Source organism: Zonotrichia leucophrys, chromosome 12, assembly GCF_028769735.1.
Source record: "Zonotrichia leucophrys gambelii isolate GWCS_2022_RI chromosome 12, RI_Zleu_2.0, whole genome shotgun sequence".
Taxonomy (NCBI): domain Eukaryota; kingdom Metazoa; phylum Chordata; class Aves; order Passeriformes; family Passerellidae; genus Zonotrichia; species Zonotrichia leucophrys.
The window spans coordinates 15344129-15363288 of NC_088182.1; the positions used below are offsets into that span (position 1 = coordinate 15344129).

Sequence of the window (19160 nt, forward strand, 5' to 3'; positions counted from 1 at the left end):
TCAGCAGAGCTGCCTCCAGCACCGTGGGGAGGAAGGGCAGCACGGAGCACAGCACTGGGGTTTGTGCAAGAGCAGCAGAGCACAGGGTGCGAGCTCTGGGATCAGAGGTCAAGCCAGAGTTTGCAGTTTGAGAGGGAAAGGACCAAGAGAAGACTTTCTATGGTGAGAAGCCAGGGACAGCTTTGCCTTCCAAGCATATAAAGCCAGGATCAGAAATGTGGCATTGATTGCTGTGGAGACAAAGGAAGCCACTGGCGCTTTCCTTTATGGTCCTACCCCTCCAATGCACTTGTCTCCTCTGGCAGTGCAGGGAAGAAGGAGCTTGGGCCACTCACAAACTGCTCTTGCTCAGACTTGAGGCAGCGTTGCAAGGGCAAGAAAGAGTCACCTTTGCCCAGAGTAACTTTGGGCCTGGCTCGCTTTGTGTCGAGGTTGCTGGTGCGGGGCTGAGCTCAGCGGAGGCGGCGGCGTGGAGAACCAACCCCTCTGCGTGCTGCCATAAGCAATTCTCAGGGATTGCTGTTGGCCTTGTTTGGAAGCTGCCCTGGTGAGACTCCTCAGGCCTGGGCCGAGCCCTGGCTGTCCTGGCGCCGGGCGCTTTGCCCACTGGCCGCAAAGGCCGCTCCCGCTGCGGCGGCGCCGGCCGGGCGCCAGGGAGCCTCTGGGTCAGAGGAGGCAGCCTGGGGGACTCGAGCACAGTTTGGTCTCCTGGCCCCTCACCCAGGGTTCTCCCCAGCCCACCCATGGGCAGCCCCTGCCTCCATGTTGCTGTCTGTAAATCCATTGACCCAACGGGAAGCATTCACGTAGCCGTGTGTCAGCCCTGGAATAAAGGAATGATTCAAGCTCTTGGGTGGTTGAAAGGGTTTTTGACAAGGTGCACAGGATTGCTTTGGTGTAAGATAGCAGTAGGAGCTGCCTGCTGCACACAGAACAACTGGTTTGAGTGAACACAGCTCCGGTTGCACTGCTTTGGCTTTGATGTAGAAGAAATGACCCACTTTCCACAGCGACAGCTGGCCTTTGAGAACAGAAGTTAAATTGTTACTTGGTAACTGTGTAGGGTTTGAAGTGCCTTTAGCATCCCAGTTTATCCTCAGCTGCTGAACCTGTGGTTGCCTTTGTGTCTCAAGGGCAGGCTGGTCAGCACTGATAATTTTGTATCACTCAGGTATTTTCTGATGATGTGGAAGATCACCAGCACGGGGAGCAGAAATGAGGAATACCACGAAAACTCCAGTCATTCAGGCACTTCTGTCAAGTACCACTGGGTCTTGGTGTCCTCAGCCTTTTTGTTCCTGCCTCCCCACTGGAGGTCATGGGGAGGACACACAAAGACCCAACATCTCTGCAAAACAGAAAGAGGAACCAAAGAGGAAACTTCCTCTATTTGCTAATTTTCCTTATGTTCCTTGAACATGCACATAGTTCAAGTGGGAAAGGAGGAGAAAAAGAAGAAATGTTGGTAAGGTTCATAGATCTAAACAATGAAAAAATTAATTCAGAGACTTTTCACTGCAGATTGTCAGTGTCTGACATTTTGCTGCAGTGATAGTTATTGTTTTAACTATTTACAGGTTTTCTTCTATTGCTGTACCACTCCCCTTTTCCTTGTTGCTGTTGGAAGGTATCCCAGCCATGTTTTTTCAGGATAAGGGTCAAGTTAAGGGGTTTGTGTCTATGGGGGTGGGCTTCAGAACACATTTCATGCTGATTTTTAACATAGTCATCTTGCATATGCTCTGGTCCCAAGGTTTAAAACTGGGGCTGGGAGGTAAAACTGAAGAGGGTTTGTGGGGGAACCATCTTTACTCACTGGCATTCTTCACATAGGTGGGCTTTTGGGGATGTCTTCCCCAGTAAGGAGTTGGGCTCTTTCTTTGGCAATAATTCCAGCTGGCACAAATAGCTAATGACAGAGGGGCTAAAGGGCCTGGGTTTTTCCCTTTTCCTTTGGTTGGCAGCATAGCATATAAACCTCATTTGACTTACTTCCCTTTGCATCAAAAAGCAATCTCTACACGGCAAAAGAGACATGAAAAGTCTGTGTTCCCTGACAGAACTTGAACTGCTTCCTTTTGTAGGCTTTAATCACCAGCTGCCTCCAAACAAGCACTGCTGCACTGATTATATCAGTCTTAGGAAGGCTGGAGGGAAAGGGTAAAAAAAAAAAATAATTCCTTTATACTTTGGTTTCCGTGACATCATCATTTGAAGTACCCATCTTGGAAAGCAAACACCTTGGAAGAGCCAAGCACTGGGAATATTTATATCTCTGGAGCTGGGCAAGGTACAGCCTGTGAGGAGTGTGACCTCACTGGCTGCGTCACTCGCTGTTTGTTGGGCTGTTCCCTGAGATCCAGGGTTACCTGGAACCACCAGGGCCTGCAACCTGTTCCCTTTGCATTAGGTCATCTGTTTTGTCAATAACTGAGAATTTTGAGAGCTTTCTGCTTCTGTGCAGTAAGAATTGATGATTATAAGGATCGCTGTAGGATATACAGTATTTCCTGTAGGCCTTTTGGGTTTTAACTCACCTTCATAATAGGCTGAAGAGCAATGCTGCTGGTGGGTAATGGGAGGAGAGAAAAACCAGCTTCTTTGACAGTTCCCTATTTCACTTAACTAAAGCATAAGAAGAGAATGTTTCTTTTGACTCACAGGACAAGGATTGCCCTTGGTTTAAGAAGTTCTTTGACAGGAGTGTTGTTCTTCTATCAGCTAATTCCTCTAAAAAGAACTGAGACTAATGAGGTGATTATTGGAGTAATTATAGGCCAAAAGGCAAATACAAAATAAACTGCAAAATTAACATGCTAAATCCTGCTTGTTGCCTCCTGCAAACTGGGTAGAGAAGCATAAGCAGGGTAATATATTATTTTTTTTTGTTTATTAGTCGGATAGGTCAGGATTGATAGTATGTGGTGGGGTTATCTGGTTGTGTTATAGAGTGGACTTTTCTGAACACACCTCTCTTCTCATCCAAGATGGGTGGAGTATTTCCCCTTCCAGTACCTGTGCTGAACCATCCCTTTGGAATGATGGTTTGTATAAGCACTAATACCAACGTGATGATCAATGCATATTTTCTGTTAATGCCAATGCACTTCTATCTTAGGAAACAGCAGAAGCCAGCATGTGACATCTTCACATACTGCTCCAGTCAGTGTCACGCTGTCACTTGATACTGGCACAAGTTATTTTGTTTTCAGCTGTGTGCCTGACTTGTTCTGGCTTATGTAGTGAAGATCCTCTTTCAGGCTGTGCTCTGAGCTAAGGGATGCCAGAACTGCCTTCAGGTGCCTTCTTCACATGGCACTTCTGAACAGGAGGGGCCCATGCTGTGCACCAGGCCTCTCCCTGCCTGCTTTGGGTTGGCAAGGCACAGGGAAACTCCTCCCTTACCCCAGAGCCAAGCTGGAAGGTTGTGCAGCCTGAGGTGCATGAGCATGTCAGATGGAAGCTGCTGTGGATGAAGAGAGATGACTGAAGGAGTTGTGGGGAATGTAGGAGTGGGAGCCCAGTCTGGTTTGTGGAGAGTGCAGCTATTCCCCACATAACACAATCCACACCTTCTGCACCAGTGTTTCCTTGCAAGCTCCATGGCAAACTCTTCCTCCCAGCTGGTTTTCAGTATCCTGGGGCAGGGAGGGGGTTCCAACATCTGCACACTTGGCCTTGGAGCAGCTGTTTGTGGAGAGCCCTGAGCCAGCTGCCTGGGTCACACTAACCCTGCTCCGAAGGCTCTCATCAGCAGCACAAGGTTCTGTGTGCACAGGGGAGCCTTCCATCTCCTGTGTTCTTGGAAAGAAAAGTCTCCATGTCAGCCCACACCCAGACTGTTCTGCCTCTGCTGATCCATCCCAGCCTTGCAGTGCTGTTTTGTTCCATGCTGCCCAGTGCCTCTCAGCCAAGGTGATTTCCATGGCACAGGACTGGAGGGAACAGCACTAAAAGAGGTGAATTACAAAGAATCTTAAAAGAATGTAAGGAGTACTCCAAAACCAAGGGCTTAGAAGAAAGTGAGGTGTTTTCAAAAAGTTAAATTTTCCAAAATTTCCCTGGAAATAATAAATAATATTGGGTCATGCTTTAGGCTATTTCAGATTTATGTTTTAATTATAATAGCACCTTTTATTAGTGCTGAGCACTTTCAGACAAGTGCAGACATATAGCATATGCACTGGGCAACATATTTCTTCATCTTAATTCCAGGCTTGGAGGTAGTGTTTTGAACTCTGCCTCTGCAGTGTTTGGCAATGGCTGTGGTGACACTTGCATGATGGGAAGAATCCTTGCCAAATTGGGTAACTTCTGACAAGTATAAACACAGCTCTGCCTTCTGTAAGCTAGATTCAAACCATGTTGCTGTTCTAGGGAGGAAACAGCCCTGACATTAAACACTCTGCAGGCTATGATCAGCTATTAAATCTCTGCTCATTTGCACTGAGTGAGCCCACAAGAGCAGGCAGTGAGGGACAGCTGGCAGGGAAGGGAGTCCCAGGAGATGAGCAGTGGGTCTTGCTGTCTCTTTGTCCCAGATATGATCCAGATCTGTTGTTTTTAGGAGCTGTCATCACAGAAAGCTCTGTCCTAGCCAAGGTGAAACAAGTTTGCTGAGATCAATTCAGGCTTGGCTGCCTTTTCCTCAGGCTGATGTTTATGTCCCAAAGTAGCATTGCACATGTTCTGACTGGAATGTTTGTAGGTGAGTGCAAGAAAGCCAGAACTTAATTGTAAACTGCACCCTGAGCTTTCCTGCTGCTTTTATAAGAAAAACCTCCATGCTGGGTTTGTGCATGGTGGAGACTGTGTGTGAGGAAAGGGTTTTCCTGTGTTAAATCAGCAGCACTCCTGCTGCAGTGTTACAATTTCCCTTGAAGACAAATTCATGTCTGAATTTCACCAGGGATAAAATTCTTGTCTGTAAAACTAGGAATATGAAGTGAAAATTCAGGCCTGAAGTAATGAATTCCCATCCCACTCGTTGAGAAAGGAACCTGGATTTAGCCTGTTGTGTTTTACAGGTTTCCATGGCAGGGCTGTTTCAGCAAGGGCAGCATTTCTCCAAGAGCCACAGTTGGAAAAGTTGCAGTGTCTCTTCCAGAGCAAGGCAGTCACATGGTGGAGTTACTGCCCAGGCCAGAGTCCAAGGAACTCCAGTCCTGGCTGAGCTCTGCCACTGAGTTTTGATTGACCAGCTCTTCCTTTGTCCTTCCATCTGGCATATTTATATCAAGTTTTTGAGAAATACCAAGTCTCTGATGGTCTGTTTGGGCAATCTAATGCTGCAGTAACCAGTATTATTTCAAGCTTTTATTGTCACTGGAGTACCATGGGGAGACATTAAAACAAATGCCTTTCCTGGCTAGATAGAGTGTTCTCTTAAAATAGCTATTTTGACAAAAACTAACATTGTGTTTGGTTTTTGCAACTCAAATCTGAGCTGCTGCAAAGTGCATTTACACTGCATTTAGGAGGTAATGGCATTGAGGGAAAACCCTGCCAGGGAGGTCTGAAGAAGAGGAGCAACAGGAGGAAGGTAGCTCTTGTTCATGAAAGGAAACCCTTCTCTGCAAATCTGGGTTGGTATGTCAAGGTGGAGCAGTTCTGACTGAGCCCTTCCCTTTGCTGGGCCAGGCTGCTTCCTCTGGGTCTGATCCTTCTTATATTTAAATTATTCAAAAGAGGACTTTGCAACAGGGGGAATTGATGGGCCAACAGCCTCTCTCCAGCCATGACCATTGTCACAGCTGGTTACAGGGGAATTGAAGGACTAAGCCAGCAGTGGTTTGCAGCAAAACTTCCTTTTGTGTTGTCTCATCTGTAGTGAATATAAGCTGGAGCTCTGAAACTTTGTTGTTTTCCCTCCCCTTTCCAAATCCAAAAAAATACTCTACATCATAATAATCTTAAGATAATAATTCAAAGTCCAAATTGTAGTTTAATTTCCATAATTTTCTTTTGAAATTTAGTGCGCAGGCTAACAGTGAAGCCCTTAAAATTACTTTTCTTCTTTCTGGTCAACATGTTGCCTACCAATAGCCTTTTTTTCCTGAACAATATGTTATTTTCAAGTAGAAAAAATTACTAGTTTTTGCTAAAGTTTGGAAGAGTATGTTTATGTAGACTCCTTAGTCCACATAATTGAACACTGAAAGACTAATTTTATTCCTAAGGCCACTTTGTCATTTTTCCCTGAGGATGTTTTTTGGTGGACAGCAGAGGTGATGACAGATGTCTGATGGATGCTGCAGGGTCGTGCCTGCTCCCAAGGGCCACTTGGTGCACTTGTTTGTGTGCAGGGAGCAGCAGGAGCCCAGGATCGGCTGTGTTTGTGTGCAGGGAGCAGCAGGAGCCCAGGATGGGCTGTGTTTGTGTGCAGGGAGCAGCAGGAGCCCAGGATGGGCTGTGTTTGTGTGCAGGGAGCAGCAGCAGGAGCCCAGGATGGGCTGTGTTTGTGTGCAGGGAGCAGCAGCAGGAGCCCAGGATGGGCTGTGTTTGTGTGCAGGGAGCAGCAGGAGCCCAGGATGGGCTGTGTTTGTGTGCAGAGGAGCCCAGAATGGGCTGTGTTTGAGTGCAGGGAGCAGCAGGAGCCCTTGGTGGGCTGTGTTTCTCAGGAAGTGGCAGCAGGAGCCCAGGATGGGCTGTGTTTGTGTGCTGAGCAGCAGGAGCCCAGGATGGGCTGTGTTTCTCAGGGAGCAGCAGCAGGAGCCCATGGTGGGCTGTGTTTGTGTGCAGGGAGCAGTAGGAGCCCAGGATGGGCTGTGTTTGTGTGCAGGGAGCCCATGGTGGGCTGTGTTTCTCAGGGAGCAGCAGCAACCAGGAGGCTGTTTCCAGGAAGTGGCGCAGTGTCATGGTGGCTGTTGTGGTGAGCAGTAGGAGCCCAGGATGGGCTGTGTTTGTGTGCAGGGAGCAGCAGGAGCCCAGGATGGGCTGTGTTTCTCAGGGAGCAGCAGCAGGAGATCAACACCAGGTTCATTCCAGGCAGCTTTGGCCTGCAGATAGAGCCGTGCCTCCACGTGTTTGTGCTGCCTGGGCTCTGGCAGGCAGCACTATAGAAAGCCCACAGAGGCAGGCCTGGGTGTGGGCAGGGAGCAGACATGTCTCAGTCTGAACGTGTTATCAGCACTGAGAGCAGCCAGGGCCTCCTCGCTGCCCTGCGTTGGGCAATGCTGGCAGTGCTGCCTTCCCCTGACTCCCTCTTCCCAATTCAAAGCTTGCTTGCTGTGAACAGGCAGAGGAGGAAGGTTTCTGTCCGAGGACAGGGCAGACCTCTAAGTAATACCTTATTTTTAGCTCTGACTTGCCTTTTTATTAAGGAGTTGCCCAGACTGATGGGTTTTTCTCCAGTTTCCCCTGTCAATGTTGGGTGGGGGTCACTGACAGCATGATGTGGATGTTGTGACAATGCTGGTCAGAACTGAGGGAGCTGGAGGATGTTACTTGGCATCCAAAGTTGTTCTGGCACATCTTCACTGGATATTGCTTTAGCCTCTGCTCCAGACCATTGGACTGCTGAGGATTTCTGGGCTGGGGAAGAGGATACTGTAATTCCATCAGGATTGCAAGGGTCTCAGCAACCATTAGGGACAGATAGGAGAGAGCTGTGATATTGGCTTCTGACAGATTTGAACACAAGAACATGTTTGGCAGAACATCTGCACAAACAGTGTCCAGTTAATTTTGGTTTTAATTCCCTTAATTTCATAGATTGCAGGTAAGACTGACAATGGAATTTGGACTAGAAATGACATGTAATAGGTCAGTAACTAGAAACACCTGACCATGTTTGTCCTAAGAGAAGTAAACACACTCTGCTGATTCACTTGATTTTATGCTGGCTCCCCTGGCTTGGACTGGGGGATGTTGGGCACCTGAGAGGATGTGGGGAAAGGACTAAGATTTCAGTAAGTTAGAAAAGATAGGAATATGTGCATGTGAACTGGTTATTTCACCCTTGCATGTGTTGCTTTTTCAGAAGGCTGATGATCTAAGACAGAAAATGATACCATATGTGCCTGACAAACTGCAGGGGAGTTCTGCTGTGGCAGTGGGCCATGGCAGTGTGGTTTCAATCATGGACTGGGATTTCGATTCCCAATCCTATCAGTCGGCTTTTCAGACTCTGTGAGGGCTCCACACCCATGTTTGTATCTGCATACAGAAACTGTAAACCAAGAGAAAATCCAAATTGTTGTGCATTGGCTCAGCAAACCAGCCAGGTGTCACTGGGAGAGGAGCTGCAGCTGTACTGCAGTGCAGGTGAAGGCCAGCGTGCATTGCCATGAATGCTCCTGGTTCCAAAGATGTGGAACTCAACTGTAAAAATCAGCTCAGTGTGCACAGAGGTTTGGCACAGGAGTTTTCAGAACATGAACCTGGTTTCTTTAAGGAAATGTGCTTTAAGGAAGGTGTAGGAGTGGGAGTTGTTAAGGTAACAGCTGATGAGGTAAAAGTGTGTGTGACTGCAGCTCTGAACCAGCCTGGCTCATGCCAATCACCTCCACCTTCAGCCTCTGCAAAGGAAACAGCAGGGTTTCCTATGTGCACTCAGAGGAAGAGTTTAGCCCAGCTAAGAAATTAGGAAATCACTCAATAATGTGTCAGAAATGTTACAGTTTTCTTTCCAGGTTTTTCCAGGGTTTGCAAAGTCTCTTTTTAAAGATGGATGCAGCTTTTCCTTTTCTTGTTTTCATTTTTTCCTTCTTTTGTTTTCATGTTTCCACTTATTTTGTTTTGCTTCTATCCTGTGTAGTTCTCTTTCCATATTTCCTGTTAAACCACGTGTGATGTGATTGTTTTTGTTTAACAACTTGATCTGGAACAGATTATGGCATTGCCAACATTTCCTGTTTGGTGTGCAATAGAAATCTATCCGTGCCCTCGCATTGATGAGATTGTGGAAATATTTGTTAGGGAATGCCAGCTCCATGGCTGGCATAGGAAGCACAGCACATGCTTCAGGAGTACTTTAAAGCAATATTTTGAATTTTAAAGCAGTATTTTGAACTTTGAAGCCAGTGGATTCACAGAGGGAGAAGGATGGGAGAGGAACTAGTTTAGGTTGTTGGTGGGTTTTTTTCTGAGTGTGTTTTCCATTTTGCAGTGGCTGGGAGCACATTATGCTGGCTTTGAGCAGGATGGGGGACATCTCTTGGGCATCACTCCTGGAAGAGGAGCACAGAGGAACCACAGTGAGGTCACCTCCCAGTAGTGGCATTGCCCCTGTGTTTCAGAAGCTGCACAAATGAGGTGTGCTCTGGCTCCCTCTGACATTACAGGGCAGATCCAGTCCCTGTGGTTTCCCCACCTGCTGTCTGGTGTCTCAGGTGATGTGAAAGGGCCAGACCACAGGTACAGGGACACTGCAGCCCAATGGCCCTGGAAAAGGGGACAATGGATCTGCCCTGGATCTCCCACCCCAAACCATGGTCTGCCCACTTCTGTTCTGCCTTCTTTCCCCTGTATTCTTGTATTGGTTTTCTATGGCACACAGAAACAATACAAGAATCATTCTTGTGTTCTTCCACATCATTAAAATATGTGTCTTCAGTCCTTATTAAGTGGGACTTGGGATCTGCTGCTGCTCCTCTGTGTGAGCAGGCCCACACTAAGAATTTTGGTGTTTATTCTCCCAGTATCTGAAGAGCCTTCTTTATGTTGAAACCCTTTTTGTCTTGTTTAAAAAAAAAATTATCAAGAGTTTGCCCTGTGTTCTTGGAGGGGATGTGTCTAAACAGAAAATTAATTCATCCATTTGGATTTTACCAAAGACTTTGAGTGGCTTTAAAGTATATTTAAAATGTTTATTTAAAATCCAGAGTCAAATAATTTTTAACAAACTGTCTCAAGATAGAAGAAACTGACTTTTTGGAGTAACTGTATTGTTTATTTGTTGTATTGCAGTAGCACCTAGAGATCCCTACTGTGCTAAATGCAGAACAAACACAGAACAGAGCTGGTCCCTGCCCGTGGGAGCTCACAGCCTTCAGTGTGGGGTCAGCAGGAGCTCCTGGGCTCTCTTGGGGCAGTGAGTCAAACCCACAGCTTGGCCTCCCCACCACCCCCAACAGAGAACAGATCAAGTAGGAGGCAAGTTTCAGAGAGCTGAAGAACCTGCCCTCTCCTGCTGTACACTTCTCCAAGTGATTTTTCCCAAGCTGTAGTTAGCAGGCCTGTGGCTGAGCTGTGTGGGCTCCCTGAGATCACTGCTGCTCCTCAGAGAGCCGTGGTTTCCTTGTTCCCAGTGTCCTCAGGCAGACAGAGGTGTTTGGATAAAAGGAAGCCTTTTCAGTGGTTTATCATTTATATTATTTTAAGTTTTCCTTTTTTTGCCTTCTAAATTTTCATTGTCATTCAGTACCTTTCCATGGTTGCTGCCATAGAGGGGAAGGGGGAAGGAGATACCAAAAAGCAAACCTGACATCACACATGCACACTGTCAATCATCAAAGTATCAAAAACAAAGCTTGCAACAGCACAAACTTGTATAAATGTGGAAAGGAAAAAAAAGGACACTGACTAAGCACATCAGGCCATCTTGTCCCTTTTGGCAGCTTTAAGATAGGGTGGAAGAAAATCACCCATTTTTTGAGCTTGTCTCCTGGGTCACCATCCCATCTTTTTCCATCTTCTCTTCTAACACTCAGCTATAGCTGGGGGTTTGTGCATTCTCATTTACAGCCTTAGAGTCCCAGGGAGGGATGAACAAGGAATCCTTCATGTTCATTCATGCTGGAACAAGTCAGGGGGGGTCTTAGGGGCAAAATAAGCCATATGGTCATTTCTGTCTGTTCCCTCCTCTACTCTCACTTGATGGCAAGGTGTGAAGATGATGAGATTCAGCAAATGAACAGGGAGGGGCAACTTGTGTGTGCTGGTTTGGGGCAGATCTCATCTGCTGTCTGTCCCTCCTGTGTGTAAAAGAGCATGGCAAGAGCCATTGTGCCTCATCTCAGGGGGTGAAAGGGTTGGGGTGTGAGAAGGAAACCCAGAGCCAGAATCCTAATTGTGGATAACAAACATGCAAGTCAGAGCAGGGGGGAGGAGAGGTCTGGACTTTGGCAAACAGAAAGGTTGGATTGTGGTTTCCAGTGTGTGCTCCAGCCTGGAGCTGGCAGAAGCCTGTGGCCAGTGACTAATGCTGGCAGGAGCAGAGCATGCAGCAGTGTGGCATCGTGGGAGCAGGGACAGCTCTGTGGGCTGAGGTGCCTCTAAGTGTTACCCCAGAAATAAATAAATAAATATCCTGAAGCTGTGCGTGTCACTGGTGCAGCCCAGCAGAGCTGTCTCTGAGCCCCTGCTCTTGCCCTGTGTCTCAGGCAAGGTCAGGGAACAGCACTTTAAAAACACAAGCCAAACACAGGGTGCTCTGAAATTAAATCCTTCTGCCTGCATATGAGAAAATTTGGTTTCTAATTACTTGTTTTGAAATGTTTTGTCACAACCTTCCTTTGGAAATGGAGAAGATGGAAAAAATGGGATGAGTGCTCCCTGGCCCAACCTCACTATCCAGATCTCTGTGGAAGAAGAGCTTCCTCAAAGAAGTCTCCTGTCCACCTGTGATGCAGCACACATCTCTGGGAGTTCCCACTGTGCTCTGAGGTTGTGATACCCTGTGTAGCTAAGGAAGAAAAAACAAATAGTCTTTACCTCTGTAGAGGTGGGTCTGGATACAGTCATCTGAGTCTCATATACCCCAGAAGCCTAGGAGAGCTTGGATGTGGACTCCTGTAACCTGTCACAGGGACAGGCTCAAACAGAAGCTGTTTGGATGTGAATCCAAATCCAAATTCCCAAAGAGTTTCAGCTGCCAGTTGGCTGGGAGCCTTTATGCTATCTCTAATTCCACAAAAGAAACAAAAAAATAATAAAGTAAAAGGTGCTTTAAAAATACCATGAGGAGAGAAACTGCCATGGAAATAAATAGCAAAAATAACAACGTTAACATGTCCGGTGTCACAGCAACTCTGACATTCAAGTAGTGTGGCCGTGCCCACAGAGCTTCTCCCAGCACTGCCGGCACGGCCCGAGGGTCAGAGCTGAGCTGGTGCCCCGTGCTCACTGAAACAACCACTCCTCCCTGGGGCTGGAATGGATGTGAAGAGAAGGGGAGAGGAAAGATGGATGCAGTCTCTGCTGATAATCAGGTCTTCGCTGTGCCCGCCTTTAGTGGGATGGAGCCACAAAGTTGTGGTGGTTGTGTCTCTCGTTCCTGCCTGAGACAGAAGGGCCGTGCTTCAGAGCTGGAAGGGATATTGCTTCAGGTATTCTGCCATCCTGCGGGGCAGGGGCAGCCGCTCCACGTCGGCCGTGCACTTGTTGATGCGCAGCCGGCACAGGTGCTGCAGGCTGGCCATGCTGTCCTTGCGGCCCAGCGGCCGCAGCAGCTTCAGGTGCACGGCAGCTGCTGCCAGCTCTTTCTGCAGGGGAGGTAGAGGAGACGGAGGCGGGTAGGGAGCCTCACTCTTGCTTTCTGTTGTGCAGGACAGGACATAGTGCTGGATGAGGCTGACCACGTCAGGGAAGGCCAGGATGCGGGGTTTGCTCAGGTAGTTGGAGTCCAGGCGGAACTTGCCGTCGGTGTACTCGATGCGCACGTTGGTGGGCCCGCGGTTGGTCTTGACGGACAGCGTGAACAGGTAGCTGGGGTGGGTGCTGTCCCTCACCAGGAACGTGCCCTCAGGCATCTTCTGCAGGTGCTGCTTGGCCTCGCTGGCGGTGATGGAACCCCAGTACCAGCCTGGAAAAACACCCGAGAAAGAATTTGTTAGGGAAAGAATATATCCTAGGACTGGCAGTATATTTAGGGAAGCCTTGAAGACAACCACGTTAAGGGCCTGGGAAGCAGAGCCAGAGTTGGCAAGACCTTCATAAATTAAGACCAAATCCTAAAGGTTTCCTGCCTATGCTTGCCATTGCTGTGCTGGGGCTTGGGATGAGGCTGGCGGCTGCTGCAGCAGCTGCAGTTTACAGAGAAAAAGCAATCTGCTTTTTGCAATTCCTTCTCCCAATTTAGTTACAAAAGATAAAGCAATAAATTAGTTCATGATGTATAGAGACTGCAGATACATTTGCTGTGTGCACAAGAGCTAGCCTTGTCTGTGACAGAACCAGGTTCCTGTCTGAAGTAGGATAAGGAGATTGTTCCTGGTGCTCAGATCACGGAGCTGGGTCCCTGCACCCTTCTGACCCTGTGACTTTGCAATTGAGCCTTACCAGATTCTCGCAGGTAGGAGAAGGTTTTAGCAATGCAGAGAAGGTCTTCTTCGGGGTCCCGTGTCTGAGGTGGGTTGCTGTCTGGAACTGGAGCTGCCAGGGCAGGCGCAGACTCCTCCTGGAAGGCCATAACTGGGAGAGGCTGCATGATGGGCTCTGACAATTCCTCAATGCCCCTGAGTGACACTCTCCTGATCTTTTCCTCCGCCAGCAAAGGATGAGGTCTGAAATGAAAGGCAAACTGTGCTATTTCTCCTTGCCTTGAGATCAGTTGCAGGGTCTGTTGAGTGCATGCTACATTATACAACGTGTTATGTTTTACAAACAGATCCTCACCATTGTTTCTGAGAGAGGCAAGGGAGGAGGAAGGAACACAGCTTTTAAAGATGAGCCCTTAGAAACAGGAACAGTGAGTTTGCCTCTTTGGTCTTATGGAAGGTGGTCAGTCTTGCAATTTACAATGATTTTGAATCTGAAATTTTTAGATGTTGCCTTTTAATATGTAGTTTCAGGGGCAGTAAGGTTTATGACAGCATTACGGCTTCAGTTACATGATTACAATGTTGGAGCATTTCTGTTTCTGCCAGTGGGATTGTCATTTACTGCAATATAATTAGAAGCAGAATTGGGAATAGCTTAGGTTGTGTCCTACCCACTTGCTGCTCAAGGATGACCTGATCCTAAATGAATGTCAGAAGTCAGAGTGAGCACTGTTCTCACATAGAGAACAGTGAGAATTCTGATTTTAGCCAAGTCTGTGCACTACACCCACCCCAGTATTCAGCAGCTTGATGAGGAGTCAGTGTGGCTGTAATCCCTGCAGGACTGCAGGAGGAGGCTCTGCCATGGCCAGGCTGCTAGAACACGTATTCCCCACGGCCTAAGTGGTGAAGCTATTCAGCATCTAAATGCATTTTCACAGAGCTGGAGCTCTCATGGGTCATGGGTGCTCCTCCTCAGCAGCACAGGGATTCCTAAAGGAGAGCAGAGCTCTAGGGAGGATGGATGTCAGAGGCCAGGAAAGTCTTCATTCCCAGGCAAGCTCCTGAGCAAAAATTCATTTCTGTCCCAGTGTGTGTAAGCTCTTTGCCTGTGTGTCCCCTGTCCTGCTGCATGCCCTGTGTTACATCCCCCCAACATACTTTAAAGAGAAGATGCCTGAGAGAAATACACTCAGTCCTCAGTGTGACACTGCCACAGCACCACTGGAGCTGACAGTGATGGCACAGGGTACAGCCACCTCCCCACATCGCTGAAGAGAAGCAGAAGGAGACTCTGAAGTCCCAAGTGCTTCCCTTCAGATCATCCTCCTTCCCTGTGCTCTGTGTGAACAGGGACACAAGTAAATGTGCTATAAACTGATCTGCACCTGATCATAGCTGCACTCCACCACCTCAAACTGCAGAGACTCAAGTATGGGACAGAGAATGGGAAGAAAGTAGATTAGGGAGGACCTGAAAGAACTTTCACACCTTGTAAGTGAGAGACATGATCAGTTCCACATCTCTGCATTTCTAAGCAAACCATGGAGGTTTGGAGTAAGGTAAATTTAAATCTACAGAGAGATACTCTGGCCCTTGCAATACATAACAAACCCCCTGCTATTCTGTTGGTATTTAGGAAGGAACATTCTTTTTTTTTTTCCATGTGTGAAATCACATTTCACAAGAAGGATACCTGTTTGGCTTTCATGGTATCTATGTTTCTTAATTTCTATTAATGGGTAAGAAGCCAGGCTGAATAAAAGTGATTGCTGGTCCTTGTCTTCACCAGGGACCCTTGGTTGCAAGACCTGCATTTTCAGGGGCTTTTGTACATCTGGATATATTTTTATACCTGGAGACTATTGTTGGAAAAGCTCTGAGTTATCTGTTAAATCCTCCTGGAGATACATTTATAGATGTTGAGTGCTCCATTTTTCAAGATATTTGGATGTCTCCCTCTTACTGTCATAGTCTTTACAAATGCCTAGCTACCTGTCTCTTTGGGGAGAGTCCCAGTTCTGCATTACCTCCCTTTTTGCACAAGGAGGACCATAAACTAGATCAGCTGCTTGGAGCATGGTGCAACTAACACCAAGGTCGTGGACTTGATCCCCATATGGGTCATTCAGAGTTGGACTCGATCATCCTTGTGAGTCCCTTTCAACTCAGAATGTTCTGTGGCACTGATCCTTGCCTGTGCTGATCCTAACTACAACTTGTGCTGTGCAGGGAGGGTGTCCTGGGCCTGCTGGCACAGCAGAGTCTCTCACACCAACTGCTCCCTAAGCTGAAAATGACTGTGACTGATACTAAGGACAATCAGTCCTGCACCATTCACTCGCCAGAATTCGAATACTGCAGTCCACGTGCCAGATCTCTCTGAACTTATTATCTCCTGGAAAATTTTTCTGGCCTACCCTTCCAGGAAGGTTTGGAACATAAAAAGAACTTTTTATAGCATGGAACTTTTTTTCTTTTTATATATCAACTTCAGAGAGGAAATCAGGAATTGGCTGAGAGGCGGGGAAGGAAGGGAGAGATAGCGAAGCTACGCAGGGAAATGTCTGCCATGAATCAGGAGGAAAGTTGTTTCTTTCAAGGGCTGTACCAGTTCACAGTTTGGTTCTCCAGAAACCACATCAACTGTGAATTTGTCAGTCGATTTCTTTTACAGAGCCCATGTGCTTCAGAAGAGTTTTCCCACTGGACTCATGCCCTGCTGCCTTACACTCCGTGCCACCGGAGGCTGGAGGAGCCTGGACCCCGACAAGCACTGTGGGGATCCTTCCACCACAGCCAGAGAAAGGCTGGCCTCACACATTTCCTATTTTCCTTCTATACCCTGGCCTTACTCCCCTACAAACCTCCCAGTGTGGCTGTAGGCTCAAAGGAACATGCTGGAAGAGAGGAGAAGGATTAGAAATTTCAACAGACTGAGTGGTGCTGGTCTCCTAAACAACTTTGTACATAGGCTGAAAAAATGAAAGCTGCTGCTGGGAGCAAACTGAGCAACTCCAAGCACAGGAATGGGAGAGCAGAGGATCAGCAAGTAACAGCTTTTAACACAAGAACATTTGCAAGAGGGTTAAGAAGAGTTTGCTGGGATAAGGGCAGGTTGAAAAAGGTTTGCTGACATGAAAAAGTCAGCCCTTTGGTAGGGCAAAGAAAGGATTTGCAAATAGTGCTTGTGAGAGAGAAAGCAGAGGAAAGACATGGAGAATCAGGACTGAATAGAGCAAAATGTTCATACAACAGCTGTGAGGAGGAAGCAAACAGCCACATGAAATTTGGCATGTCTAGCTCAGAGTCTGGGTGCACTCTCCAGAGAAATAGCAAATGAACTTCCCTGTGCTTTGGCAGTCAGTGTTTCAGAAAGCCTTGGAAGGGCAAGAAAATGCAGGAGAATCAGATATGTCTGATACCATTTAATGTTGGCTTTGTAGTTACTGTGCTGATAAGCTAAACTTGATAACACGGTATAAACAGTACAAGAAAAAATGTGGAGCTGCTCTCCCTTCCATCAGCTGCACCCCAACACTCCATTGGGAGCTTGGTCTGAATAGGATGGAGAGTATGGAGTCCAGGATATACAAAATCCTAGAGGATAATGAAAATGGAGCAATAAATGGCCTTCAAAATAGACATTAAAATGAAAACATCTACACATCTGGCTCCATAAGTTCTTGGCAGGTAAGGGAAGCAGTAGCTCTGCTGACCCTGGAGAAAAGCGTCAGATAAGGGTTTCCCAAAGGCCAAGCTGGAAACTGAATTCCCTTTGCCACGGCTATAGGAACTGCAGCTGCAGACTGAAAATAAGAGTGAAAGCAAACTGCTCACATAGTAGGAAAGTAGTGGTAAACACAAGCTCTGCTTGTCTGTGGGACAGATTTGGCAGGGGAAATGGCAGGAAAATCCCCATGCTTCGGTCATTGCAGGCAGACAAGGAAGATTTTACTCTGAGGAAGATCCACCATACACTGGAGTGATAGGAAAATCTGACATGATGACTCAGACTGAAACAAATGCTCACAATTTCCAAGTAATGCAGCATGTGTAAAAATACCAGGTGATTCCTGCACACCAGGTATTGCTCAGCTGATAAACGAAGCTGCTCAAAGGGACACTGAAGTGGACACATCAGTACTGATACTAGAGAAGGCATCTGGATGTCACCTGTTCTCCTGAAGGCAGATGTGGAACTATCTGTGTGTCCCCTGTGGCTCTCACTCTACAGAAAGCTGGGTTTAGGTACATACACCTAAACTTACACAAAACTGACATTAATTTAGCATAAATACCTCCTTAGAAATAGACCAAAGCACCTAAACTGCAGGGAAGTTTTTCCCTGTAAGCAGTTTGATTCCAAAAGGGCTTTAGAGAGCACCTATGGTGTTGGGTTGGTGTCCGCGCTGCTGCTGCGTCCACCGCACTGAACAACACACCCCAAGTAATTCTTACTCTCCCAAAGACTTTGAATACCCTGTATTCAGTTTTTCAGCAGTAGAAAGCATGGGAATCAGGAATACCTTATGGTTCCATGATTTTGGCCTTGGCATCTAAAACACGGGCACACAGTACAGACACATAAACTCAGCACTCGGCCGGCCAAAGTCATTCCCATTCCATTACAGTCACACATGGCAACACACGGGAGCTGAAAAACTGTCACAGAGAACCTTCCTAATTGCAATTATCAAAGCACAGCTTTTCACAGAAGGCTGCAAAGTATCTTACCCCTGAACGCAGAGGATCATGTCACTCCCGGACCAAGGGAAAAGCATTAAGTCTTCAAGAAGGTGAGAAATTATTTCTTCTCTTCTTGCCTTCTTTGCTTCCCCAAAGCAGCGAGTTCAGCCTCTAGTTGGGGTTCACGGTGAGAGAAGGCTGGCGAGTGTCAGCAAAGCCCTTGTGCAGGTTGTTTCAGACACAGCAGAAGACGAGCTGTCCGACAGACTTCAGCAACTTTGGCCAAGAAAATGCGTGCGCTCTCAGTGCTTTAGAAAAAATAATGTATTCTTGTTCTGCTTTTCAGAAAACAGCAGCAAAAAAAAGTTTAAAAAATAACCAGAGAAAAAGGAAATTACATATATTTAAAGAGGAACTGATCTTCCTTCAGAGCACTCTGAAATAATAATAAATAGGTACTAATAAATAAGATCTCCCCGAGTGCTGCGGGAAGAGCCGGAGCAGCGACCTGTCTCAGCGCTGGCTCCGGAGAAATGAAGCTCCGTGGAAGGAGGGGGGGGAGGAAAAAAAAAAAAAAGGGCAAACCTCCTTAGTAATCTTTTGTGTGTCCCTTTTAATCTGTTCCAGGAAGTGAGGAATTCCTGGAATCGTATTGTGTTCGCATCACTCTTCCTATATCAGCCACGAGGGGAGGAGTAAAAAACAAAAAAGGCGAAGGTATAAATAGCTGTGTCCAGCAGGGCCGCGTCCATGCTGCCATGGCCGGGGGAGGGAGGGGAGGGAGCCCTCCCGGCGGTGGGGTGGGCAGGCAGGGCTGGGGGAGGGAGGGAGGGAGGGGAGCCGTGCGGAGCCGCCGCCGCGCGTGTTCGCGGAAACGCCTTTGATCCATTTCCAAGAACTTTCCAGGAACGCGGGGCCGGCGCTGCCAATGGGCGCCGCCGCCGCATGCGCGGGGCCCGCCCGGGGCGGGGCAGGCAGCGCCCACCGCCTCCTGCCCGGCCTTAGAGCTCGGCTCCCTTTGATTTTCCCGCAGCTGTGTGTCGTTTTCATGCCTCCTCTCCCCGGCGGTTCGGCATCCTCTCCAAGCTGCTGGCGCCTCGCCGGCTCGCTGGAGCACCGGGGCAGGGCAAGGCCGTGGGGCTGGAGGGGTAAACAGGGACTGACGGGGGCAATTTCCAGTGAAACCTGGGGAGTAAGAGGAGGATGTGCTGCAGGGTCTGCTACTCTGGGCAGCCATTGTGTGGTTGTCACGCTGCATAGGTTGTTTTA

The 19160-nt window shown here is 47.7% G+C and overlaps 1 protein-coding gene across 2 annotated transcripts; it reads right to left on the reverse strand.

Annotated features, from left to right (window-relative positions):
• Nucleotides 1-9784: 9784 nt before the first annotated feature.
• On the reverse strand, nt 9785-18791 carry CISH (cytokine inducible SH2 containing protein). Of its 2 annotated transcripts, XM_064724239.1 has the most exons (4): nt 18477-18791; nt 17940-18226; nt 13222-13445; nt 9785-12745 (listed from the first exon to the last, which is right to left on the reverse strand). In XM_064724239.1, exons 2-4 carry the CDS (start codon nt 17984-17986, stop codon nt 12243-12245), a joined length of 774 nt encoding a protein of 257 aa, XP_064580309.1. In that variant the 5' UTR covers nt 17987-18226; nt 18477-18791; the 3' UTR covers nt 9785-12242. The 2 variants fall into 2 exon arrangements, with proteins under 2 accessions (XP_064580309.1, XP_064580310.1); XM_064724240.1 differs by lacking the exon at nt 18477-18791 and having other exon boundaries at nt 17940-18457.
• Between the last annotated feature and the right edge of the window lie 369 nt (nt 18792-19160).

What these genes read in the sequence shown, in the direction of transcription:
- CISH (XM_064724239.1), bottom strand. Translation starts at nt 17,986, where the DNA reads ATGCTTTTCCCTTGGTCCGGGAGTGACATGATCCTCTGCGTTCAGGG. An exon ending in ATGATCCTCTGCGTTCAGGG is followed by an intron (nt 13,446 to 17,939) that starts GTAAGATACTTT and finishes CTTTCATTTCAG; the next exon opens with ACCTCATCCTTTGCTGGCGG. An exon ending in CTCCTACCTGCGAGAATCTG is followed by an intron (nt 12,746 to 13,221) that starts GTAAGGCTCAAT and finishes GTGTTTTTCCAG; the next exon opens with GCTGGTACTGGGGTTCCATC.